General features: G+C 34.4%; 2 protein-coding genes across 3 annotated transcripts; one reads left to right on the forward strand and one right to left on the reverse strand.

Annotated features, from left to right (window-relative positions):
- The first annotated feature begins 152 nt into the window (after positions 1 to 152).
- Positions 153 to 18,950, forward strand: LOC124637674 (1-acyl-sn-glycerol-3-phosphate acyltransferase alpha-like). 2 transcript variants are annotated; one of them, XM_047174298.1, is made up of 8 exons: positions 259 to 409; positions 4,727 to 4,834; positions 5,560 to 5,648; positions 8,459 to 8,592; positions 11,320 to 11,498; positions 17,828 to 17,993; positions 18,437 to 18,604; positions 18,789 to 18,950. In XM_047174298.1, exons 2-7 carry the CDS (start codon positions 4,748 to 4,750, stop codon positions 18,598 to 18,600), a joined length of 819 nt encoding a protein of 272 aa, XP_047030254.1. In that variant the 5' UTR covers positions 259 to 409; positions 4,727 to 4,747; the 3' UTR covers positions 18,601 to 18,604; positions 18,789 to 18,950. The 2 variants fall into 2 exon arrangements, with proteins under 2 accessions (XP_047030262.1, XP_047030254.1); XM_047174306.1 differs by having other exon boundaries at positions 153 to 296; positions 18,437 to 18,950.
- Positions 18,951 to 18,972: 22 nt separating this feature from the next.
- Positions 18,973 to 27,298, reverse strand: LOC124637666 (1-acyl-sn-glycerol-3-phosphate acyltransferase alpha-like). Its single transcript, XM_047174288.1, has 5 exons — positions 26,244 to 27,298; positions 25,833 to 25,966; positions 24,758 to 24,939; positions 24,444 to 24,612; positions 18,973 to 24,010 (listed from the first exon to the last, which is right to left on the reverse strand). The coding sequence occupies exons 1-5, from the start codon at positions 26,432 to 26,434 to the stop codon at positions 23,841 to 23,843; spliced, it is 846 nt and encodes a 281-aa protein (XP_047030244.1). The 5' UTR covers positions 26,435 to 27,298; the 3' UTR covers positions 18,973 to 23,840.
- Positions 27,299 to 27,491: the final 193 nt, after the last annotated feature.

The following is a 27,491-nucleotide window of genomic DNA, read 5'->3' on the forward strand; positions in this document are numbered from 1 at the left end:
AAAAAATATTACCTAATTATTTTAAAAAAATTAAGACTATACTTAGACACGCTTTTGTCAATAATTTAATTTAAACTGGCACAGTAACTACTGAGTGTGTTTACCGTGTTATTGTAACTATTCACGCGTAAACGTGTTATCGTTTATCTACGCTGACGCGCTCAGTGCATTTAATTTAGAGGAGTCGGTCGAACCGAAGTTTAGTCATACAATCATCAGTGTTGTCGTCGTAGTGCCGAGCGCAGGTCGCGTGACTAATGCACTCGCTCCGAGTACGCAGTCTTTCCGCAAAATAGGTACTTTTTCTATTTACAATAAATAAATTTTAATGTTACCACGTTAAAAGAAAATTGTTGCTACGGTGTTTGAAGCGTTATTGTGTTTTTTTATCTAAGGTTACGGCCATAAAGTAAGTAGAATAGTGAGTTAAGAATTGTTTAGTTTTAATATTTGGTAAGGGAACACCCGTGGTGTTTTAAGTGAAAGTGAATCATCTTATAAATTGATTGTTACTGTATGTTAGGTAGTCGGTGTAGTGAGGAAAACTACAACATGTCCATAAGCCTATAATTATTAATTTAGTCCCTATATTGGCATAGTTCTTAGGCGTGTAGCATAGGAAAAACTAAGTTTTTGTTGTAGATGGGTACTAACCTATGCCTAGTGAATTATAATAATCTTAGTAGACAGTTTTCATTAAACATTCAATAATAACTTCTGTACGAATGTACCTACGTTTGCATAAATAAATCTGATGGGGAGACCCCCAAATTGAGTGCCTCAGAAGCAACGCTTTGACGTCCTTGGCAACGCATAGACCTATCATTTCTGCAAAATAATCATCTGCTGAAAATTGCATCTAATTAGATAGGTACAATTATTAAAAAAATGCCTTTTTCTTTCCAGCTTTTAATTCAAAATCACACAAATCTTAAACCTACTTCGTGTAAGAATTGCCTATTCCATTCAGTTTCCATTCATCCCTAGGGAAGTAGGGAATAGCATCAAATTCTCACGAACTTGTTTATGTTCGCTGGATCTATGTCCTTAACAAACGTTAACTAGTCTAGATACCAACAGACATCCATCCAGGTTAAAAGATGCTCTCGTAAATAATTACCTTCTGGCTTTCAACCGCATCCAGTGTCCACATAGCAGCACGCATCCTTCCACTGACTTCCACATAGCCACACCAGAAATCAAAATAGATTCAACTGTTTGCATGTGAAGATGTTAGTAACAAAACACAACCCACTCCAACTTCCACCTTTTTATTTTAAAAGAAGATGGATCAAAATTGCCCCACGTCCTATAACAATGTGACGTAAGTACCTCAAAAAAAAATTTAACAAAATATGGCATACTCTCTAATAATTTTTTTTTACACCTTCATACGAAAAAATGCTTTAAAATTATTCAGGCGCTGTTATGAAAACATCGTTCATAGGACTTTTTATGGACTATTTTATTAAATTATTTTTTTGTTTGATCACGCGCCTGAACAATTTTAAAGCATTTTTTTCGTATGAAGGTGTAAAAAAATATATTAAACATATTTTTTTAAACATTTTTATCTTTTTTTTTAGATACGTTACACTGTTATAGGACGTGGGGCAATTTTGTATGGATTGTGATCCGTCTTCTTAGTATGTGGTGTGGTCGGTGGGCAAAGTTGGAAGAACTTTCATCATATTCTACAGTTCACGCATATCCAACTCTCAAAAGACAATTTATGGAAATGCTTGTGTTTTTTACCTCCTGCCCGTCACAAATGCCGTCCTGCAAATCGTAGGTGTGAATTGACAAAAAAAAGATTACATCATCGATTTATCTATCAAAGTCCTTGAATTCCAAATGTTCCATTAAAACTGGAAAGACGTAGTCCTTTTTGGAATTCAAGAGTTTAAGAGTATCGCCCAGATGGTCATTAGATTTAAGAAACAAAATTGTTTGCTAACAAATTGGTTTCAGACTCTTCGAACTTAGTCTTCCTTCATCAGTAGGCAAAGCAACAAGTAGGATGTCATTATTTTGAAACATCCACATTTAAGGTATCTTGCAATCATAACAAATGGCTACAAACAAGCATAAAACCACTACCTCTCCCTGAATCTTCATTTTCAAACGATCCTAGCTGCAAAATGAGTGCTAAAAGCGAAGAAATCGATCGGCAAAAAAAATAATGCTATCGAATACGCTAATAAGTATCGATAATGCGATAATTTTCAAAGGAGATAAATATTGAGACAGGGGTCATAAAAAAATAAATTTAGTTGCCTAGGTGCTAAGGTTAAACCAAAAGGTACAATATTACTTCATACCTAGGCATATCGAGCAAGTGATTAAATGATTACATTCTTCAACTAATACCTAACTGATGTATCGTTTCGATTACAGTAATCCCTGTCTGTGGAAATAGTGGGTAACTAATCAGTGTTGTGTTGTACTCATATGATCACATTGATGAGTGCGTGATAGTGGTCAAAAGGGTTATCGGATCCCACGTGCAACGATATTAAAATTGTAAATATTTCCAAGCTATAACTCTGATAAGTACGTAGTTAACAAAATTGAATAGTTTATAGACTTAATCAGGACTGTTACCTGAATTTTAAACCTCTATAAACAAATTCTACGGAGTTAACTTTGATGTTCGTAATGAGAACTTGATTTCAGCTTAATAATATACCCAAATCATTATCTAAATATTAAATGTAACTAATTAAGAGTAATGCATCAATTAGCAAACATTGCATCCGGCTAGCTGCAATTGATAGGGACCACGTGTGTGATCAACAACGTCTATCTCTAGTTAACTTAAATATGACTGAGTAAATACTGATTGTTTTGTGCTTACTTAAATATAATTAGCAGCTTATGATAAGTTTACGTGGTCGCTACGTTTATTGGAAAGTTAGTGACAAATGAGATTTTACTCGGACCTACAAGTTCAACTATGGGTAACTTAAATGCTGTAACGTAGCTTTGATATTCTAACTAGGCTGGCTTAAATTTTATTTATGAATATCAAGTATATAGACGATTGAATAAATTACCTTATTATTATTTATCACCTGTAAGCCCTCAAGAGTCAATAATAGTAGTTCGAGTTCTTATTATAGTTTCGACGATGATTTTGACACAATACAAATATTATATTTTCGAAACGCAGACTTATTTTGGCGCGCTTATCCTAACAAGGAGTTTGCAAGGCTATTTGTTCCTTTGTGGTATGGTCCTCGTAGGTTTACCTATTGGCAAATTTCAAATCATGATGAATAACAGAAACCTAAAAATAAACGCCGCCTTGTAAGCATTTATTTATAATTTTCGATTCAATTAACATAATTGGCGTAATATTGTGATGACTAGAACGCGTCATTGTGGCTGTCATAGTCCAAGGTCCAAAGTCCTTTACTAAGATGTGACTTCGCACTTTGGATGACAAACTAGGCTCGAGGAAAAAGTAGACGCTATAATATTTTAGATACCTACTAAACCAGTTATTTATTTTAAGTTCAATGAGCGAATGTTTATATAAAAAGAAGCGTTTTGTTTTTGCAGTGTTCTAAATCACGACTACGAACATTACATATGTTTTTCTTCAGTACTCTCGGATGGTAGAAAAATCTACTTGGTACACCTGTACCTATTGTACCTAGCCACCGGGCTACAAAGGTGCGCGTTTAATCTTATTAAATAGTTTATCAATATGTATTTGCATTAACTACTACTTATACCTAAGTACTTATAGGTATGGATGGGGATAAAAAGATATTCTACGTCCATCTCCTGTTTCTAAGCTACTTCTTCACCAAGTCAGCCAGGGGCCCGATTCTCGTAATTTTACTTAAGCGACATACGATTCACGTTCGACTCGGTTCGACTGAGATCTAATCCCGACTCGATTACGATTGAAGCGTAGGTATGTGGCATTCCGCTATTTTTTCTTTGAAATAAACGTTTTTATCCTTTTCTGTCATTCAATAATGAATCATTTTTTCTGCAAATGATTTACGATTGCAAAATGATTGTACACCAAACTACCGTATAGACCAAAATAGCAGACCAATCGCAAACCGATCGAATGTCATTGGAATAGGTACGATTGGTCTTATATTAGTAGCAGAATGTCCGATAAGGTTAAAACTGCTATTGCGATCATATTGCGATTCGATTTCTGTTCAATTTTGACATTATTAACTTAGGAGAATCGGACCCCAGATCAATTCAGTCGTTCCAATTTATAAATAGTGTAACTAACACGACTTTCTGTTAGGTACAACTACATATTTGAAGATAGATTTATTTGAATAGGGTTAGGTACGTCGTCATGTATATCGTACTGTACGTAGGTACCTATGGACTCCTAACCGATTTGATAGTTCTTTGTAGTATCCAGTCCAGTCGGTAACAATCACAATCAGTGGTGCCTCTTACCAAATAGAACCAAGTACCGGGTGCTACACATTCACTCGCAGTTTTATAAAGGAACGCGAAGTCTCGCTTCTTGTAGTTGTGTTCGCAAAATAAGGACAATTACGTAGTGGGTAACAACCATATCTCTGACTGTTATCAATTAAGTGCTCAGTTCTCCCGGAGACTTTTATCGCATCGGGATGGCACGATGCTGCCCATATAATCTGCATGATAGTCAATGTGTCTAATATAATTTGTTTGTGTTTTAGATGTGTCAACAAAAATCATTTGGAGTGTGTTGTTTTAGGTATTCCCAGAAGAAGTAAAAATGTCGGCCAACGTCGTTTTCGGGTGCGTGATGGCACTTCTCATCATACTCTTCACAATCAGTTCTATGGCCAGATATTATATTAAGGTAACAATTTTAAATTACTTAATTGCATCCTGTGCCTTATCGTTAAATTGATTAGTGTCCGAAATTAAAAATGGGGATTAATAAATGCTCCGATAAATGTATAAATCTACATTATCAGATGAAAATGTTTTATCTGTGGACTTTAGAATCCATCGGACTTAAGACAGTAGATAGTGGTAATGAAAGAGTAGATATCCGATTTATTATAGGTATTAATCTTATTAATTGATCTATTGATTAATCTTATGAATTCTGTATCTAAGTAAAAAATGTGGTGCACAGCAGAAAGGCCTACCTCACCAAATTAAAAATTACTTAATAATCTCAAATACGAGTAGGGCTGCCATTCGTCCGGGTTTCCCCGGATTTGTCCTCGTTTGGAGGCCGTCCGGGGGCCGTCCGGGCGGGGTTTCAAGAAGTGTCCGGGGAAAACCCGGACACTTTTTATGTAAAGAAACACCTCATTCAATTTAAGTATATGTTAATAGTAAATGGGTTACAAATTAGGTATTATTTTGTTTTAAAAAATCGTACTCGTTCGTGGAAAAAATGCGATTTACGCCAAATGTCCGGGTTTTTTTAATGTTTGTCCGGGTTTGGCGAAATTCGAGCCGAAATGGCAGCCCTAAATACGAGGAGTGTTATCAATCCAATGTGTAGGTATGATGAGACCGATATCTGAAACAAACATTGGCAGTTGTATCTAATGAAGTTTTTTGTTCCAGTTCACATTGTTTACAGTAATGTCGTTGATATTCGCCACAGCTCCAGTGCCACTTATGTTGATCAAGCCATTTGATCCTAGAAATGCACTGTAAGTACCTATCTACCTATCCTATATGATTTTATTTTATGTAATGTTTTTTATGCAGGGGCCCGATTCTCCTAATTTTACTTAAGCAACATTCGATTGACGTTCGACTCGATTCGACTGAGATCCGATCCCGACTCGATTACGATTGAAGCGTATGTGGCATTCCGCTATTTTTTCTTTGAAATAAACGTTTTTATCCTTTTCTGTCATTCAATAATGAATAATTTTGTCTGCAAATGATTTACGATTGCACAGCAAACTACCGTATAGATCAAAATTACCAAAATAGCAGACCAATCGCACACCAATCAAATGTCAATCGAATACGATTGGTCTTTTATTAGTAGCAGAATGCCCGATATGGTTAAAACTGCTATTGCGATCATATTGCGATTCGATTTCTATTCGATTTTGACATTATTAACTTAGGAGAATCGGGCCCCAGACTTATATCGCATTCTCATTAAAACTACTTTCAGTATTGTGTTGCAATAATAGCTATTTAGTATTTTTTTCATGTCTGGCTTAATTCAAACAATATTGAAGGCCATAAAATGTGTGTCGTTTGAATTACACTTTCATAACTCTGCAATAAAATACATATTGATAAGATTAAAATAGTTGCCTAAGTATATGGTGTACATTACAGTTATTTTTCATTTCCATTGTTAGTTTGGTCACAGATTATTAAGGCGGGTCGGTTCGTCGGTTCGTCTACCGTAGACCTGCCTTTAAATAGCTACCTACGTTTGGTAAAAAACTTGTGGGTACTTAACTGAAGTCACATTTAATTTAACATTAATCATACTTCAATAACTGTAGGTTGTCGTTGCTGAAAAATGCTGATTGTCTTATCACATTGATGTTCACGGTCAAATGCGAAGATCGTTCAGAATTTAATAGTTTTTAGACCGTAGTAAAATAAGATAAGGATCGATACCTAACGTTTCGATTGCAGTGAAAAGAATTCAGATAAACGAAAGAATGACTCGGTAAATAAATACAGACCTATTAATATCGATGAAGCATAACAAAAACGAGGAAGTTCCAGCATTACATTCTATCAGATAGTCTGAGGTTAAAGTTTAATTATGTGAGTTACATCTAAAAACAAAATTGTAGCTAGGTACCTATCTTTACCTACATACGCTGGTATGTTTCAGACATATTATTATTGTAATTGGTTTCCTTCATTCGCGATAAACCACATTCATGACGTTAATACTAACGTAACGTTCCTGCTACATAAGAGTAATTAATTGTATTTGAAAAATCTATATTTCATAAATGTGTAGAGGTACCTATCTATCTTGCTACAATGGATTCTATTATAGGTACCTATGTTTAGAATATTTTTTTATACATAGAACAGTCGTATCAAGGTTTCGCAACTCGCACCATATTTGTGGAATAACCATAGAGTACAGATTGCAGAAAAACTACAGACTTAAAAAAAAACTATTCAATCTTTATTTCGTACTAGCGACCCCGTCCCGGCTTCGCACGGGATAACAGTATTTCCCCATTACTTAATGCATGTTATTATACATATAAACCTTCCTCTTGAAACACTCTATGTGATAAAAAAAACTGCATGAAAATCCGTTGCGTAGTTTTGAAGATTTAAGCGTACAAATGGGACATAGGGACAGAAAAAGCGACTTTGTTTTATACTATGTAGTGTGTATAAGCAGGTAGGTAGGTACCGTTGCTCCGGTTATGTAAGTGGAAACTGTAACCGGGGACGCATTTTGAAACAATGCCTTGTCAGATACCAGTGGCAATGGCCTTCCTAGACGTGACATGATTATAGAAGAAGTGTCTTTTTTAGCTGGCTTCGGTAAGGCAAAGCCCGAAAAAAAGTATCGTAACGATAGCAAACCTCTCTGGTTTCGACAATCTACCCTTAATTATTGGAATAAAACTCCTACCTACAAATATATAAATAGTTTCTGGTAATTATTAATATAACAGCAAAAATATCGAAAAAGGTGGTGAAATAATCGCTATTGATGCTAAAATACAATATCATAATTTGATCTGCGATAATGAGAATCTGCATTCTTTATATGCCTGATATGGTCTCTGCAATGCAGGTAACAGCAGTAGGACTTAATACGTCCAAAATTTACCATATAATAATTATTATTAACTTTCCATAACTATCGTTGTTTGTAAACTAGCATAATTATCGTGAAACGGAACTGATATGACTGATGCAAGCGCTCATTGCAATTAGTGAAATTAAATAAAGTTGAAGGCGCGGCCGTGGCAAACATGTTAATTACCAATTAGATAAGAGCTCGTTTATAATTTTATTAAGTATTGTGTACCTAGTCACCTACCTACACTTTCTACTTATCATGCTATCGATCACCCAAAGTTGATCATCACCTTATTTTTAATGTAATACCTATCGACTTACTTTAATTCTAGGTCCAAACCCAAACCATCTAAATCCGATATTTTTAAGGCCGCCTCATTAAAATACGGTGAAAGAACACTGAGTCAGTTTTTTTTTTCTGCACAGTGATCTTTCCAAAACATGACACTGTTTTTCATATTTCCTTTATAATGATGGTGGCGATAGTTTTCTAAGCAGTGATTCATTCGGCTTTCATGACGTTCCTCCTGAATCCTGAATACTCCTGAATATAAATAAAATAAATATCTCGCGTTCCCACTCTCGGTCATGGTAGCCATGAAACTACAGCACGTATTTTTTTACACTGAAAATTTAGCCTGAAGGTTTAGTAGACAGAGGAAGCAGAAGCTATCAATTTTAAGACGTTATAAATATTAATTTTCAGAATACCAGCATTCTTCTTGAGGTGTTTCGCGAAGATACTCGGTCTTCGGTGGACAGTGAGGGGTCTAGAAAATGTGGACAATAGTCGGGGAGCGGTGGTGTTACTGAACCATCAAAGTGCCCTGGATCTTTACGGTATGTAGTATTTTATATTTTAAATGTAAACTAACGTTTAGTTAAGGCTTAACAAGGGAATAGTTAGTGTTTGTCATATTGTGGTAACATCAAAGTGTGCCTTAGGAAAAGTATCGTTTAGGTGTAGGTAACACATGAACGAAAAAATATTTTTCATTCTGAACTTTGTCTGAGTTTTCGAATCATCCGTAGACCAGGAAAAGTTCAAGGAAAATACTTGCGCCATCGCTGTTTGTCTTATTCCAACATTTTTCTATAATAACTGGGGAAAATTTCAGTTTTGAGCAATAGGTTCATTACAGTTAATATATTCATAGGTACTCGTTAGCATGTATATTTTATTTTAATAGTAGTAATAACAATATAATTGTGAATACAGACTTATAATATTTTCCGGTCTTATCATGATACAGGAGAGTTTTGTCTCAATTATAAAAATATGTGATTACAGTAAATGAGGCATATACATTGTAATTTACATTACCTGTCACAGGCCATTATTTACGATAGTAAATCTTTTTTTACAATGACTGATCATGCTCTGACAATCATAGCAGTAATGTTTGTAAATAGGTGCAGGCAAAAAACATCTCATATTTATATGTAAGCGATGCGGATGAATATTTTGATACTTAGTTTTAATATTTCCCTATAATAAGATCATTTTGTAAAACTATTGAATAAATAGTATCCATTGATAGAATAAATACGAATTAATGAAAGTAAGTAGGTACTTAGACTTACGTAAGTATTGCGATTGGCATATATAGCACGGAAGTAAATCTACGAAGTAAAAGTATGAGAATAAGAATTTCAGTCGTGACATTCAAGTTAAATGTAAGATACTGATCGTACTTACAGAAACACATACCCACCTACATGGTAGGCATTTATTACAGCAATTAGTACTTGTAATGTGAATATTTTGTACACATTAGTAGGTTTGATGAATAGCTCATGCTTTATGACCATCCTACGTAAACACGCGTGATCACCGACGTGCTTCGTGTTTACAAAATAAATTGTACAATTAAATTGATATGAAGTTGACACAGTGAACATTATGCTGTTAAGTAACTGATTTATGAACTAAACTAGCTTTTGCCCGCGACTTCTTTCGCGTGGAATAGTAACTTCCGGTAGATTTTTGGTTTGACCAATAGGTGGCGCTATATGTCCGGAATAAATTTTATTTTTATATTTTTTTTGTAATAAAAACTATCCTATGTCCTTTCTCAAAGTTTCAAACTATATCTGTACCAAATTTCACACAAATCGATTCAGTAGTTTAGGCGTGAAGAAAAGACAGACAGACAGACAGACAGACAGACAGACAGAAAGACAGACAGACAGAGTTACTTTCTCATTTATAATATTAGTTAGGATTAGGATAGTTAGGATGTTATTGACTGTGTAGAAACAACCCTTGTTAGAGAAAATATCCGTAGGTAGATACTAATATCATATTTTTACATAACAAATAAACGGAAAAGCTACAATCACTTTAGATAATAAAGTGTTTAGATGTTTTTACAGATGCTTCTGACAAAATAATCAGGTATTAGCCCCATTTTGAACCTTATCTTGTCAATTTCCGCAGCCAAGATTCATAACGATCATTAGAAGTACCTAGGTACCTACCTATCTATCACAGATGACATCCTGCTCTCGAAAAAATCAGGCCCCTAATTTTCCCATCAAATATGTCAAAGTTTCAAGTTTATGGTCAGCTGTTTAGAATATGTAGAAAACAAAACGGATCTTATTAGTATTTTATCACTTTATTTAATCCATTCTCTGACTTGCAAATATTATATCCAAATATTGTTTTCAGTGTTGTTATCAGTGGCTCCAAATTATCCTAGATAAAGGAATGCACGTGGGTGGTATTTGATATTAAAAAGATAACAATGCTGTTTTTCGTTAGCTTGCAACTATTTTGTCAATTTATTTCGACTATAGCAAATAGAGCTGATAAATTAAAAATAATCTCGAACGAGAAAATTGGGCTGAAAGAATCGCTACTTTTCCCGAGTCCAGAGCCATGTCGAAAGATTTGTAATAAGCCAAAAATAGACCCATATCTGCTTGGGTTAATTTAAATTTAGTACTTATATTTATAAAAAGTATAAGAACTGTTATTTTGAAAAGCAATGTTTTGCAATTAATTAAAGCCTTACACTGCCTCATTTTTTATTACCTAATATAAAAATATCTAATCAAAAAAACCAAGCAGGTATCGTAGCTAGGTAGGTAGTTTAAATTAATTTACGGACTGTTATCATTTCTATGAAAGCTACAATCACCTCACTAAGTGATTGTCATGACTAATACTGAATGCTATTCATATCCATTCACTAGATGTACCTACATAGTACTTGCACTATGTAAGAGAAGAAATACCATCTTTTCGTGCATAGCATAGCCAACGTAAACAATTAAATGAATATTTATTTCCGCTCCGTAACTGTCCAAAATAGAAAGTATGCTAGTGGTTTACTGGCCTGTTATGCAATTGGAAGTTTCTTAATGTGTGACTAAGATTTGATGAAATTTTGTTAGGCCCATTTTCATCATATACGTCCGCTTTTCTTTATACAACTGTTAACTTTGACAACTGGTCGTAAAATTCATAGTAATTTTTGTCCTGAACTTGGGCCTTAGGTCAGGTTATGTTTTGACCTCTTTTGAAGCCGAACTGACGAACATATTTTTTTTTGTTTTTAGCTCTAGCAATTATATGGCCGCTCATGTCCCGGTGTACGGTGGTAGCGAAGCGATCGTTGCAGTACCTTGTACCATTCGGCACTGCGACTTGGCTGTGGGGCACCGTTTTCATAGACAGAGGCGCACAGACTGCACGCGATGCCCTCAACAAGCAAGTCGATGCTATTAAGAATCACAAGGTAACATTGCATGAGCCTTAAAACATACCGTTTTTTTTCAACCATAGACGTAGATATCCATTAATTCCGCTGAATTGAATCCTATATTTGTCTAGTTGATTTCTTGTCTTCATATCAAAGTTGAAGGATTACCAGTCATCCGATCTAATCATAGTATTAGCTCCATTACTCATCAAAATAACAGAGCAAAGGTACATACTGTAGGAATTTGCACCGTTGTTATCTTTATCGAGAAAATTTATGAGCCTATTTTTTTACTTTTCCGGTTCCTCTTAGATACTTAGATAAAGCATTTTCGTTATCAAATCGCCTTCCAGAATGGGTTCAAATTCATAAGTCAATATATATTCGTGTGCAAGGACCGGCGCGTTTTCCTGTAAGAGAACTATACATATATTGTATCTATGTTAGTTTTGCAAACAATGAGACCTTGTACTTGTGTTGTTTTACGGCGCATTTCGTCATACCATATGATCTAATCGCTAGGAATGAGCTGGCGTACACAATACGTACGTATACCTCTTCCTTCTAAAATTAACGAGCATGTACATTTCTAAGCTAACATTTGATAAGTATGTGTAAATATCCTGGGCGGTACGGACGACAACAAAGAATTTTCCATTCCTTGGTACTATATTGATACAGGTAAATAAAGGGCAATATAGTACAAAAACTAAAACAATGCCCATACAATATGTTTACAGGTTAAAAGTTAACGTTTGTCTTACTAATGACATAGTTAGATATGTGCGTTGTATTTTGTATTTGGTAAAACTTGTCTATCCAGCAAAAACATATCCAATATGCAATTAAATTGACATTAAAATGCACAACAATGCCTAGATTTTATCACTCATCATTATGACTTAGATTATCTATATAGGAATAATTAAATACCGCCAACGGTTTCATTCTATTCCCGAGGGAATTACTTCCCGCAGCCGGGTAAAAAATACCCTATGTGCGTTGGCCTGAAATCGAGGTAGTCAGATAGATACACTTAACGTTCGTATTTATTAATTACAATTGTTGTAATATTCGTTTTCTGTTGTATTACAATTGCTGACACTCCACAAGAATAGTGCGGCACCTCTGGTCTTTCTAGTTCCTGTTTTCAAAATCGATGTTGCAATCTTGAACAATAGTTTAGGTACGTATAATAGTTTAGCTTACACTGACTCTATACTTACATAATTACGTTGAAGCAGACCCAGTTTTATTGATGTCGTATTCAAAACAAGAGTTCGTTGTACCAGCCAGCGTCATCTAAATCGTATATTGTATATAAAGCAAAATAAATGCGGAATGCTTCCGTATAAGTAAATGGAATAATTACATCAGTACTCAATAATGTTTTTTTAGTACTCGGTTATTGACCTATAAGGAGTAGTGGGTGTGAATAACGGTTATAGTTAAATGTTGACTGAGGATCTTTATGGATATTTCATTTCCGGCCTTTTTCTAAAGGTGACTAAATCCTACTTTTGTTCCTTTTGAATCCCATTATGTTCAGAGCCACGGTAACTCTTCCGATCAATCCCGCAGTCCACCCTCGATAGTTATAACTTGCCACCATGTTTTGTAAGATAGAAAATTAACCAGAAGTATTCGCGAAAACTACAATGTCAAATTAGCATTTTAACTACCACTTACCTAACTGGTAGGTTCATCGATAAAAGACTTCGTGACTAAGGCCAAGGTGCCTCCTTAGCAACATTTCTTTACCATGCAAAAGAAGTTTAGAATTCAAGTTTTGTTTTTGCAGTTTTGAGAAAAAAATGTGTAATTTTAATTATTAAAGCAATGCCATCTCTTTGGTTCTTTTATGGTCCCTCAAATTAAATCCTCGCCTCGTGAACCTGTGTACAGGCTTTACCCACACGCGACTAAATAATATAATACCCAAGTACTTAGATTTATATATTTGCAAACTACATGATATTCAAAAAGTAGATAATAATTTGTCGTTTTCCCAGCTTAAATTATTTTAAGAAAATATTTGACGATTCCCAAACAAAAACTAACAATTGGAACATTTAAGATAAATGCAAGAATGTATTCTTAGAACTTTTGAAGCATTCCTAAATTAATTAAGAATACTATAAAAATAACTGTGTTTCGGATGGCACGTTAAACTGTAGGTCCCGGCTGTCATAAAAAATCCTTGGCAGTCGTTACGGGTAGGAGGTCAGATAGGCAGTCGCTTCTTGTAAAGCACTGGTACTCAGCTGAATCCGGTTAGACTGGAAGCCGACCCCAACATAGTTTGGGAAAAAGGCTCGGACGATATATATGTTATGGACCATGTGATTAATTCGGGCATTATAAATAATGCCCGAGCATTATGAATAATGTCTAGCTTTATCGGGCCAAGTGATTAATAACTATCTTAACTTCATTATTTATCACATTGCACGGGCATTATTATATTGCTACATGGCAGTTGGGCAATTTGATAATAAAGCTATATGCGGTGATATTTTCATTTGACTTTTATTAGAGCAGATGTTAATTATGCCAAATAAGGAGTCTTATTGCTTAAACTTTAGTTTAATTTTTTTAAAGAACAAAGATATGTTGTAAAATTGTTGTTTTAAATTTAATTATATTTTATGTTAAATTTTTAATGTGGGAAAATATAAGTCTAGCCACATAATTATTTATTGGACACATGATTAAACTTCTAATTTTATAACTAAGCAACGGGGAAATGACATCATCATCCTCCGAGCCTTTTTCCCAATCATGTTGGGGTCGGCTTCCAGTCTAACCGGATTCAGCTGAGTACCATTGCTTTACAAGAAGCGACTGCCTATCTGACCTCCTCAACCCAGTTACCCGGGCAACCCGATACCCCTTGGTTAGACTGGTGTCAGACTTACTGGCTTCTGACTACCCGTAACGACTGCCAAGGATGTTCAATGACAGCCGGGACCTACAGTTTAACGTGCCATCCGAAACACAGCCAATGGTGTCTAAGATATACTTAGAAAGTACATACAAACTTAGAAAAGTTGCATTGGTACTTGCCTGACCTGGCATCGAACCCGCGCCCTCATACTTGAGAGGTTGGTCCTAACGGGGAAATGACATAGCCTCTAATAAACTAATTCGTCTTTTTTACAACGCCAACTAAATATTCTATAGAAAGCTTTAAGTAAAGGTCATCAATTATTGTGACTAACTCGGCCTCGTTTTTAGCATATTGCCATTTATAACCCTCAATTGAAGAACATTGTATTAAAAATTGAAGTTAGTGACTAAAACGTATCGCTGCAAAACCGACTTCACGTAGTCTTGACTGCCCTACCCCTAGAGTGCAATTCATAACCGCGTAGGCGCGGAGGGGCGAGGCGGCCTGCGAGCTGAGGCGCAGGTAGTTTTAAAGCTCGCCGACGCGTCGGCGCGTCGGCGTCAGCAAGCCGAAGCTGCGGTGGTGAGCGTGAAAACCATCTGCGTCGATAAGCTCGCATGGGACCGCCGGAGCCCCACAGCACCGGAGCCGTGACAGAAGCCATGCTTGCTGCATGTTGCATGCTTACATTTTAAACGTACTGAGTTAAAAAATTAGAAGCTAAATAAATATATTTTATGATGTCATTTAATAATATTTTAGAAGTTTACTGTTAGAATGCATGCTACAAATTTAGATGCTAAAAAATAACCATCATGCTGAGTTGTATTTAGAGTGGTTTACTTAGAAGATAACGAGTGGCTGATAGTATTATTTAGATGCTCCTTAATTGTGGCTGACTTAGTAATTTAGAAGGCAACATACATTATTGGGGGCGAATAATGATATTAAAAAGGAGCCTGTTTAATAAGCACCCTTTTAATATGACTTTCTTTAACTTTTTAATGCGAAAGCTAGTGGATTTTTAAGGCAGAAGTCCTTCATAATTAATCCAAATCATGAGGCTGATTATTTAAGTGGTTTAATATTTAGTTTATTTTAAATTAAATGGCAATAACGGTCAATTTTAATATGTTTGTATTACTTTGCCCAAAAGGTCACGGGCAATATGTATAGTGTCCGGTCAATTTGATTATTTGAATAATTATTATCAAATTGCACTCTCATATTGGGCATTTTTCATAATGACCGGGCATTATTTATACTGCCCAATTTATCACTTGGTCCATAACATATATACTATATATACTATAAAAATAACTAAAATTATCCTTACTATAGTTCGGCCATTCAGAGAATGCGTTCCTGACACGTCGCGATTGAACTGACGACGTAACTTTGCAATGGCGTTGCAGTTACGATAAAAATATTTTTGCTGGTTGTTTACCGTTTTAACAATTGAGGAGCATTAAAACAACATTATTATATCAATAATCAATGAATGTTATAATTTTGTGCCAAACTGAGTGTCAAATAACTTGGTAAACAATATTTTTCTAAATCTATACTGCGCTATTACAAGGTTATGTCAGCGGTTTATATTTTGTAGTGCTGTGCTAAAAATAACAGGCAAGTATCGTAATCTGTTCTTATACAGTTATAATATAAAATAATACGTTTTGATTTTCTTTTTAAGAATTGGAAAATAATGGACTATAAGACTTAATTATAACTTTTATGAAATATAAAAATAAAACTATGACCAAACCGCATTTTTATACTTAGATTAAAAATGGTAACCCCAAATGGCGTTATGGGCCGCCATTTTGTGACGCTAAAACAGTCGTCCGTTGTCGTTTCGTGCGCATAGACCACGTTTTTCAAGTGTTTTCGATCTGTTTTTATTTGATTACCCGGCTTTTGTTAGACCGAGATATCAGGATTGATTCTGTTATTGATAATAATATAATTATACATGTAGGCGAAGATGATGATGAAGACACCACCTCCTCAAGCAAATCGGAGTCTGATTAATATTCTGTTCGCACATTCAATTCAATGTACTTGTAACAAAGAATAAATAAAACAATTTTATTATATGAATATTACCTTTTTTTGGTTTCCACTTAAATAACTAAAATATAAAACAAATGATTCCGCCAATTTAAAACGAAAATAATCTTAAAATAATGCGGCGGTTCATTTTGAAGGAACGGTAACGAACTCAGTGTTATGTTGTGCCCATCACTAGTCGTGACTAACTGATAGGTGTCAGGAACGCATTCTCTGAACGGCCGAAGTATAATATTATAAATCGGAAAGTGAGTTTGTTTGTTTGTTTGTTCCGCTTTCACGCCGTAACTACTGAACCGATTGCTTTGAAATTTTGCAGACGTAAAGTTAGAAGTCCGGATTAAATAATAGGGTACTTTTTATCCCGAAAAAAATAGATATTCCCGAGGGAAAACAAAAATATTGTTTGCTTGATGGATGGATTGTAGATGGCGCTGTGTGTCGTTTAAAACAAGGTAATATATTGCAAACGAATATAAACATGTAAATTTAGAAGCTAAATGATACGATGATGAATCCCCGAAAATGAGGAATTCCCGAGGGATGATGTACAATTTGTTTAATCGTCTAAACTGTTTTTTTTTACATCTACTTATATATTGCAAACGAATATGAACATATAAATTTAGAAGCTAAATGATACGATAATGAATCCTCGAAAATTAGGAATTCCCGAGGGATGACGTACAATTTGTTTTATCGTCTTAACTGTTTTTTTTACATCTACTTATCCTGAAATAACTATAATTCAACGAATTACTAATTGGTATAAGTATTAGTTAAGTTATTTAGTTCTTGAGGTATGCGATAGATGGCGCTGGGTGTTTTTAAAACGTGGTAACAATGTGTTTTTAAATACGTAAGAAGTGGAATGATAGCTTTTTAAAACGTGGTGACGTTGTTTTTTTTAAGATACGTAAGAAGTGCAATGATATCTCGCGCTTTAACCTGTAGCTCATCGTATCCAGCGTTACATCGCGCTTCTTAGATTTTTCCGTGGGAATGAGAAGTTTTCTTATAGTTGTGATTTATACCGCAATATAACCGAATTCCACGCGGGCGAAGCCGCGGGCGGAAAGCTAGTAATTTATAAATTAAGAATACTATATACCTGAATTAATTAAAAATTCTATTTATTTTATTAAACTATGCCCGTATTTATAAAATTTATTAAATCAAGAATAGGTATGTACCTATATTTATTCTTGGATATGTATAATTTATCCTAAGTATTTTTGAAAATATAGCGCTGGGTAACCAACGTCATGAACATTAGATATTTTATATTTGTAATTTCCACAAACAATGAAGTAAATATGAAAATGCATAAATCTTCTCATTTTACTCACCTAAAACAATGTTCATCATAAAATTAAGTATCCTTATCCTTTTTTGTCGACAGCGAAAATTGCTGCTATTCCCTGAGGGCACGCGGCACTCTGGTGACAAATTGCTGCCGCTACGCAAGGGAGCGTTCCACGTGGCGATGGACGCAGGCGCTCCCATACAACCCGTGGTTGTTTCCAAGTACCACTACCTGGACGGAAAGCGACAGAGATTCGGCTCAGGTGGGTGATTGACTTGTTTGGTATTGAAATCGGTTTTACCTGCCGTTCATGGAAATGGCCATTGAAATTGTTTAGAGTTCCATTCATAAAAAAGTAATATATACAACATTTAACCTTCGTTCTGCAATTTGCAAGGAACAAAGCTTAGGTTAAACTCAGGTACCTAATTCCGGGTAACCACTACAAACACACCACGATGATAAATAACGGTTACTGTATATAAATCATTGCATTGCATTATTTTTCTTCCTGCCCTGTTTGTTCCCAATGATTGTGGGATCGGCGCAATATGTTTGCATTGCATTAATTCCTGTATAAAAATATGATCTCTTCTACTAGTAAACATACCTTACTTACCCCATAACATTTAGAAGTCATTGCGATGCCGCGATTTGTCTGGTTCATGTTGCCTTTATTAATTTGTTGATTTGTCTAATTTACAGGCGAGTTTATCGTGTCGATTCTGCCCATGATCGAGACTGAAGGTATGTCGAAGGACGACATTGGAGCCCTGATCGAGAAGACACAAACGAGCATGCAGGAAGAGTTCACCAAGATCTCGATGGAAACGTTAGCGCGGCGCAACCTACGGAATAAGGCTGATTAGTGAGGTACCTACATTACCAACATCCCGTCTCATTTAATATTATGTGGTACATATTGGGTAGCATCAGTTATGTGGCATTGGTATCCAATCCATTATTTCTGACCATAGTGACGTTAAGGGCCGGGCCCCAGTTCCGAGAAGTAGTAGCGCGAGTCGCATTGTTGTCATGTTTTTTCTTGTATTTGCAGGTAATTAGAAATTTCATATCGACGTGTAAAAAGAGCTGTGATAAACAAACGTATAAAGAAATAGTTACGATTGTAATTTGACAATTAGTTGTTGGTGTTTATATTGTTGTTCTCTGTAGAAATGTGTATTTATGTAATGTAATAAAGTTAACAATTTAAGAAGGAACGTTTCATTAAAAATGCATTTACCCTGTGATTTCTTTTTATTAAAAGATTTCACATACGAAAATAATATGTAAAAATATACATTTCATCGTCGTTTTTTTTTTCTACTGAATTGTCACACGAATACATTTAATTACTAATAGTATTTTAGATACATCATCACAATATTTGCACATATACGAGTACACTGATATACAATTAGATACCAATTTGATAAATGATCTTAATATTTATGACAAATTATAATTATTTTTAAAAGATTTAATAGTTTCGTGAATTTTTAGGAACAACATTTTTATTTGCTGTCGATTAAAATGTAGGTTCAAATTTTTAGTAGGTCCCTAGTTAAGTATGGAATCCGGGTATTTGTATGATATGTTATTCTAAAAACCCTTTAGAAGCTTCAGATAGCTTAGAAAAAGTGTAGCCACTTATATTTTTTGACGCTTGCCATACATGGTTAAGAAGTGAAGCATCGTGCTATAAACTGTGGAATAACACAAATGACTGGAATAAATTAAAAGCTACAAAATAAATCAAAGATTGAGGGTACTTAACCTCTTTTAGCTGTTAAACTTCTTTGTCCCTATCATTTAAGTTCAAAAATAGTTTGTCAAAATATGAAAAACAGCTAGAAAAGGTAATTACCGACCAAAGCGGTATTATGAATAGTTAGTATTTATTATTTCGCTAATACCATAGACTAGACAGTTCACGATGTTGAATTTATAAAGTAGGACATGGCAAAATGATAGCTAATCCAATGAATATAGAATTCTTCAATAAATTGATCATATTGTGAGAATGCCACAAACTAATTTGGCAAGTTATAACTAAAATATCGACAGTAGCTTTGACCGAGTTATTATTGGATACAATTTATCAAAGCCTATTACTAGAAGTAAAAGTTTGTAAAATATGTAGAAACATGACATAGATATACAATCATTATTAATACTACATGTTAAGTATTCGAAAAGCGTCATAATATTGCGTAAAATATTCTAACTTAAATACACAATAATCGGTAGTATGGCTACATTATTAATATCGAATGGCATGATAAAAGCATTTATTTACATTGAATCATTAATTATATGCAAGTAAATTATGACGACATTTAAAACAGAAGAAAAGCTTAGGTACATGCACTATAACTGTAAGTGTCAACTCCGAATAATTTACATGTATGAAGTAGATAAATGTTATGACTATACAGCACTACAAGACAATATACTTATAGGTAACATTTACACAGAATTTATTCAGATAATATCGTATTTATAATATTGAGCTAAAGCAGAGTACAGCATTGATTGAGCAGAAGTTCATTTAGCCGTGTGTTGAAATGGTTTATATATAAGGTGCTTTAATATTACCTGCCAGGACTTGAATGGAGGGTAGTATTGCGTTTATAGTTTACAATAGTAAAGATAAATAATTGATTATTTGTCTTTTTTTTTACAAAAAAAATACATATAAATTTGACTTAATTTATTAGTTTAAAACCATCCAGTACAGTTGCGCATTGCCACACTTGCAGAACAGATGGAAAGAGATAGCAGTTGTTTTCATTGACGAAGCGACACTACGCGCGTAATTTGTGAACCACGTTATGCAGAGTAGAGCCAATGTTAATTTAACTTGTTTATTGTCTCAAATTGAATTGACTGTTCCGGGGAACGAAATTTCTTCACTATTGTAATCTATAAACGCAATACTGCCCCCCATTCAAGTCCTGGCACTTGGCAGGTAATATTAAAGCACCTTATATATAGTAAAGAATTTTGATAAACTTATTTTTACGATATAGGTGCTTATGTATAATGACGATTGATTTCTACAGAATTTAAATAAATGTTTGCTCAAATGTTTGTTAAGATAAGGAAAATTTCTTTGGTAGTTTTTAGCAAAGCTTATTAGCAAAAAAGTAATCTAATTTTATCAATGCAAGAAAAAATTATATCTTTGGTGGATAAATTTCTTCGTAACCAATTGATTTAGTTAATCTCTTTTTAGTTACACATTTACAATAGTTCTAATTCACAGATTGTAAAATTGAAAACTACTTACTTAAAAATTATTATAAAAATATTATGATGAAATATTTAGTATTAGAATTATAAATTAATGTTATCTAAAAATTGATACAAAGGATTTATTGGTATCTTTTATACTGCAGATGATAAGACAAAATTCGTTAGTTTTGTAATATTTGGTAATCCCGTTGTTAACGAACTAAAGATATATGCCTCATGAGTCTGGTGTTCGTAATGTTCTATAATGGGTATTAATGTGCTCCTTATAATCTTTAAATAACATTTATAAAAGATGGGTAATCGTCGAATTTCAAATGGCACTGTTAGATATATTACAATACACATACTTTTCCAAACTTTGTAGATACAAAATACACCTATAAACCACCTATATACACGTATAACAAATATCGTTAAAAGTTTCTCAACAAAATTAGGTAACTTCCGATATTCAAATTCACTTTTGGAAAAATCTCAAAGGATCGATTAACGAGGCGTAACGATGGACGTTGATGGGTTTTTAACTTGTTTACTTTTACGAGCAGAAAACAATAAGAATTGCAAATTTTATAAATTAGCCGCCGCATTTGGTTACATAATGATGTAAATTACCACATAGGCGCGAAAGTTTTCCTATAAAGTTTGTTTTTCGTGAATTTTCTCACGATCCTATTTAAAATACGATTCTTAAAACGTATACAGAATTTATATAAGCGTTAAAACGAAAACAAGTAATTGATTACCTATATGTGTAGTAACTTAGTGATTACGATATCACTGGGCAATGCAAAGCACATCATACGATTCAAAAGTTAGTCGTTTACATGACTAGAAAGTAAAATTAAGGTTATCCTGCTACAAGGAACATTTTCTATAATAATATACCTAAACTAAATATCGAGTGGCGATGCAATTACGTTCAACAAAAGCGCATAAATATATATATACGCTATAAAGCGTTACGAAAATTAAGATAAAATAATACTGGATTTTAAATACTATTAAGTTATGCATATTGTTTACATTGATAAAAGGCCTTCACTCACTAGACCGTAAGTGGAATTTCAAGCACCTACAGTCGAATGTTCCTGAGTCATCCGAGTGCATTGCTTGTAGGCGCATGCATATAGGTTTACTGCAGATTTCAATACCCGATATATCCTCGATTAGAGATTGAATTTTGACATTAGTTTCCTACAAATTATGTCAAATTTCAGTCACAATAGATCAGTCATTTGAATCCACAGTTAGAATATGTGTTGTACAAAACGCTCGAACTACATATTCAAGCCAAAGCTTAGGTAGTCTTACCGCTATAGTGTAGCATTATAACATAGTTATGTACACCCTTTGACGTGTATGTACACTAGGTAATTACTTAGACAAATGGTATTAAATAGTAATCAATCAAACTCGACATGCCGTCGTTTGTTGTGACGGCGATCTTTATGGAATGTTACTACCCAGTGAGTGGAGGCCTTTTTTTACCCGAATGCGAAGAAGGGTTCTATTTTTTAGTAAAATAGTGCGAGGAAAGTATCGATCTTATTCACGACGGCTTGTTAGATAACTTCGTGGTTTATTGATACTCTGTAAATACAGCTGGCTGAACGCTTAAGTGATTACGTATTACACAACTTATTTATAGCTCACCAACTGATATAGTGCGTATTGTAGACTCAAAGCGTTCACTGAATACTGTAAAGATTTTTTAAATGATCTTTTGTGGCGTTATGCGCCCTGATATTGGAATGGATTTAAGACGACGAAATCTTATTGCACCAGCATTAAATGTTATATTATTCACTATAATCTCGTATCTAAGTTTGTAGGGTACCATAACCTCGGAACCCTTTTAATTGTTTATTGAAGTCTGTTTTATCTTAGTATCTTCTGTCTTACTTGTTTATATCCGTACAATGAAATTCAATAAAGTACATATTGTGCGCTTTAATATTTAGGACGAATTTCTATAAACAAGAATTTCTCAACACAGCACTACTTCGGTAAGTATAGCTAATAACTAAACAAAAAAAAAAAAGTAGTCCATCAGTAGAACATCGTTCAAATACTGAAATGGTAATAGCTTCAGTCAAGTTGTATGTGCGACGTTGCTTAACGAGTGATTAAAATTCCACACTGCATCGATGCAGAAACAAACAGCTACACTGCAAGTGTGATTTGAATACAAAAAAAAGGTCAACAAAGTACAAATGATTGCCACGACGTGCCGCCTGTCGCAACTCAATCATCTGATGGTTGCTAATTAATGTTTTTAGATTGTTCCTTAACGTTCTACGGTATTCTATTTGATACAAATTTCCACGAACATTCCTAGCCTCGAGTCGTCCTTACTGTAAAGGCGTATTATGACATGCTCTGGCCTGACCAACGCTTTTCAAGCGTTGGCCACAGCCTATATAGATAAGAAAAAATAGAACAAATATAAATTTTATAAAAATAATACTTCGTACAAGTTTACATAAATAAAATACTGACTATAATGTGCAGCTATCAATTGAGTGACTTCGCCTTTGTCATTCACGTTTTTACTAGATTCCTAAAAAATACAAATCTAATAAAATTCACTTCACCAGACAATGTGGTGGTCCGTTAGACGATTGCAATAACACAAAAGTGTGCCTTAAATATTATAGATTAGTAAGACATGATATAAATTCCTAATATAAAATCACAGAAATATTCATATTTCTTGCGATTGGAATGCTCGCTATAGGTATATAGTACAAACATTTCAAGAACCAGCATTATTTTGCCGACCTAAAAGCTTAATAGTATAGTGATTATAAATTTATTTATAGCCGTACCAGCTATGCGTATGTGGCACTCAATCCGTGGCGAGAGGGTAGTTCGGTGGCAAGGCGCTCAGCACTTCTTTTGATAGTTCCTTGTATGCCGCATCCATAGTGTTGCGTACTTTGTTTATTAATGCTGGAACATCCTCCATGGTCAATCCCACTGTTGGGACCGGCTCTAAGCACTGAATCACTGCGTGCCCTGTAATGTAATAAAAATTTCATGTACTTTTGATTTATGAACCATTTGCTCGTTTAAATACAGCAATTAAATATTTAATGTGCCCTTTAAACGATAGTTTCGTGAAGGTTTTTAATCGATTGCTTTTGTTTATCTAGTGCTGATGTATAGTTACCGATAATGTCGACATGTCGTGACTGTAGGCCACGAACACCCGACTGCCTTAACTGTTTTACTATTACTTCACTGCTTTTAGTGTATTAATAGAGCGTGAGTTTCTTCACCATGTTTGTCTTTACAATTAGAAGCTATTATAAAATAAATGTTTTTGTATGTCAAAACATAATGTCTTGCAATTCACAATACTGAAGACAACACAATATGAATGTTCTTTTCAATGCCTTTGAAGTTTATTGCTCTGAGATAAGTGCAGTATTTTAAGAAAAATACATACCTTTATTAAAAATGTATTTCTTTCTATTTATGAAATAATAGGGTGAGAACACAACAGGTATGATTGGCACTTGGGCAGCAACCGCGATGTTGAATGCACCCTTCTTAAATGGCAGTAGTTTCGTGAAATCTTTGTTTCTTGTTCCCTCAGGGAACAGCCAAATCTTCGTCTGTAAGTAAGGAAATCACGACTTTTAATACAACTACATACAAATAGGATGGTGATTGGCTTGGTACATACTCCACTTCAGAGAAATAACACCATCCAATTGGAGAAATAAAATGATTATTAATAATATAGGAATTGAGATTTACCTTATTTTTAATCATGACTTCTGACGTAATTTTCAGCTGCTTGTAAGCATCCTTGGAGTTATTTCTGTCAATAAACACAACTCCTGCTAGGTACGCAGCCAGACCAAACGGCCACACATAAAATATTTCTTTCCTCGCTATAGCAGCTACTTTGTCTGCTACATGCCAAATGTTGAACATTCCTGGAATTTAAAAGAAGTGGATGAATCATACATAGTGCAAGATTTGTTTTACGTGTATTTGTAGACTATAAATAAAACATTTGTTTAAATAAAACTAATTTATGTGCGTGTGGGATGTAAGGTGGATCACCTTTGCTGTGGGTAGAATTTTAACAATTGCTTTTTTTACTACTGCTATCTAATGACTTTTATTCACTGAGCAGCTTCAGTCCACGGTTTCGAGGAAACCACTTCCCGTACCGGGATGGGTATAAAAGTGTTTTAGGTCCATGTCCTGGTCCTAAGCTACCTCAACACCAATTTTCAGACCATGTTTGTGTTAATGAATAGTATGATAACAAGATTAGGTAGCGTAAATGCAAGGCCTATTAAATAAAACAAATTACATAAAACATTTTCAGTATAGAAGCTCAGTTTCTTCTTTAGTAATGCAATATAAGCCAAATACATATGTATTATTTCTTATCCACAAATACCTGAAGTTTGTCTTATAGAGAAGACCTAAGAATAGTTGGATTTTTATAAGGATGACAATTGGCAATTGACCCCAGTGACGTTACATCATCCTACAATACACCATTAATAGGATAGACATCCATCTACAGGGATAATGTAGCAGTAATAAATTACACATTAATAATGTACATTACCTAACATGGCGCTAATATGTTGTAGTGCTACGTTTCATAATAACAATTATATGTAATTGTCTTTAAAAGATACAACGTAATACAAACACGGTCTTCATTTATTATCACTTCATTCAGCAGGACTTACCTTATCAAAGCTATGTGAAAAAATATTTAAAATATCTATGTCTATGTTTTATAGCCAAAGCAGGGATGAGCTTCAGTAAATAGTTCCTAAGATAAAATCATAGAGAATTAAAATACCTAGAATGTCAATGGATGATTGGTGGTTAGACACTACCACAGCTCCGCGGTCTTCAGCTAATACTTTTCCATTTCTCAATAGCCACTTCACTTCTATTACTTTGGTTACATGTTTTACTATTTGAGATCCAAATCTGTAAATAATAAACAATTGGATGCAATCAATTAAAACACTTGAGTTAATGTTTATTTGTATCAGGTAATTAGATATTGATTGTATAGTCATAATTTGGCATTGAATCTGTGTGATAGTATTGGATTCATGTGTTATTACGTTTGGGGTAAACCCATTCAGTAAACACCCCCGATGATTCAATGTTTGTACAGGTTAACAAGCTGAAGTCTTGAAATATGTTGTAACAGAAAAATACAAAATAGACTCCCGTTTTTATAGAAAATATATATACTTACAGGGAATTCTTCACATTTTTCGGATTGAACACAAAAAACGGCAATAATATCACCGCGGTTACAGAAGTCCAGATATAAAAGACGAGGAATTTTGATTTAAATTTCACGAAATTCGGTGTTTCAGAAAATAATTGTTTCAAGATGTACGTTACTACGATTATCACTATCATGTAAATGATTTTGTCCCACATTTTCAACACTACTTAATATTACCACTGAACAATAAAAACCGTCAAGCTTCTAAAAACAAAAATAAACACAAAACTGAAAGAAATCCTTATAGCGCGCAACCAATCATGAGAAACGAAATACTGTTTAGCGAGTGAGCGTTCCAGCGACTTGACAGAGTTTTGTTTGTACTTGAGCGTTATTTTGACGTAAAGGGCTTTGGAACGTTTAGAAACACTGCAGCACTGATTGCTAGATGTTAGAAAGAAACAAAGACAGAATCGATAATGTATATTGAAGAAAACTCACGAATCGATTATATTACGGAGAATAATTTATAAACGAAGAGTCACATCAATGATAATGTAATGTGTAGTCCTGTTATCATCAATTCAGGACCTTTTGTTAGGATTCAAGAAAAGTCGAGGGAAATGAACCTCTCGAAATTCTAGGCAGTCGTTGCGTTTAAACTTGACATTGTGGAAGCAAAATACAGTTTTGCGAACTACCCCCTCGACTGTTGAACGGACTCCAGGAGCTCTCTGTCAAAAAACGGTCATCTGTGGCGCGGACTCCAGGAGTCCTCTGTGAACCGTCGCGTCGCTTTATCTTATCGCTTTATGACGTAATGCAGAGGTCTGTTTTAGAGTTATATTATTCGAAAAAAAAAATTTTGTACTAGTTTTGCGTTGGAAATAATTGTTGCCGTGACCTGTCTAGGGAGTAAACTTCTAGTAATGGGGAAAGATACCTACCAGGTAGGTCACTGGACAATTACGGGGGACACGGGACACGGGTCTAAGAAAATAAAATGCTCATTATAGTTACCGGGTGAATTTCCCGGGACCAAAAATTGCGTGGCATCGATGAAATCGGTACTAAAAATCATTGTTATAATATTCTTATATTTTTTTCTAAGTAGGTGAAATAGTCATCTATGTGTAGCACTAAATATTTTGGTAATAGGATTAATTGGTTCTACAAAAAAAAAATAAACCTCAAAATCTTTCATTGCCGTGTTTGTCCACACGTCACCTTGATGTGTACTAGACCTTATTGATAAAAATGTATGGGTGCGTC

This window comes from Helicoverpa zea, chromosome 2 (genome assembly GCF_022581195.2).
Source record: "Helicoverpa zea isolate HzStark_Cry1AcR chromosome 2, ilHelZeax1.1, whole genome shotgun sequence".
NCBI classification, from domain to species: Eukaryota; Metazoa; Arthropoda; class Insecta; order Lepidoptera; family Noctuidae; genus Helicoverpa; species Helicoverpa zea.

Bases quoted from the DNA above. Each gene is read 5' to 3' on its own strand.
- LOC124637674 (XM_047174306.1), top strand. From the start codon at position 4,748: ATGTCGGCCAACGTCGTTTTCGGGTGCGTGATGGCACTTCTCATCATA. The intron at 8,593-11,319 runs GTATGTAGTATT...TTTTGTTTTTAG, and splicing joins AAGTGCCCTGGATCTTTACG to CTCTAGCAATTATATGGCCG. The intron at 11,499-17,827 runs GTAACATTGCAT...TTTTGTCGACAG, and splicing joins ATGCTATTAAGAATCACAAG to CGAAAATTGCTGCTATTCCC.
- LOC124637666 (XM_047174288.1), bottom strand. From the start codon at position 26,434: ATGTGGGACAAAATCATTTACATGATAGTGATAATCGTAGTAACGTAC. The intron at 25,967-26,243 runs GTAAGTATATAT...TATTATTTACAG, and splicing joins AAAAATGTGAAGAATTCCCT to ATTTGGATCTCAAATAGTAA. The intron at 24,940-25,832 runs GTATTTTAATTC...TTTAAATTCCAG, and splicing joins ATCATCCATTGACATTCTAG to GAATGTTCAACATTTGGCAT.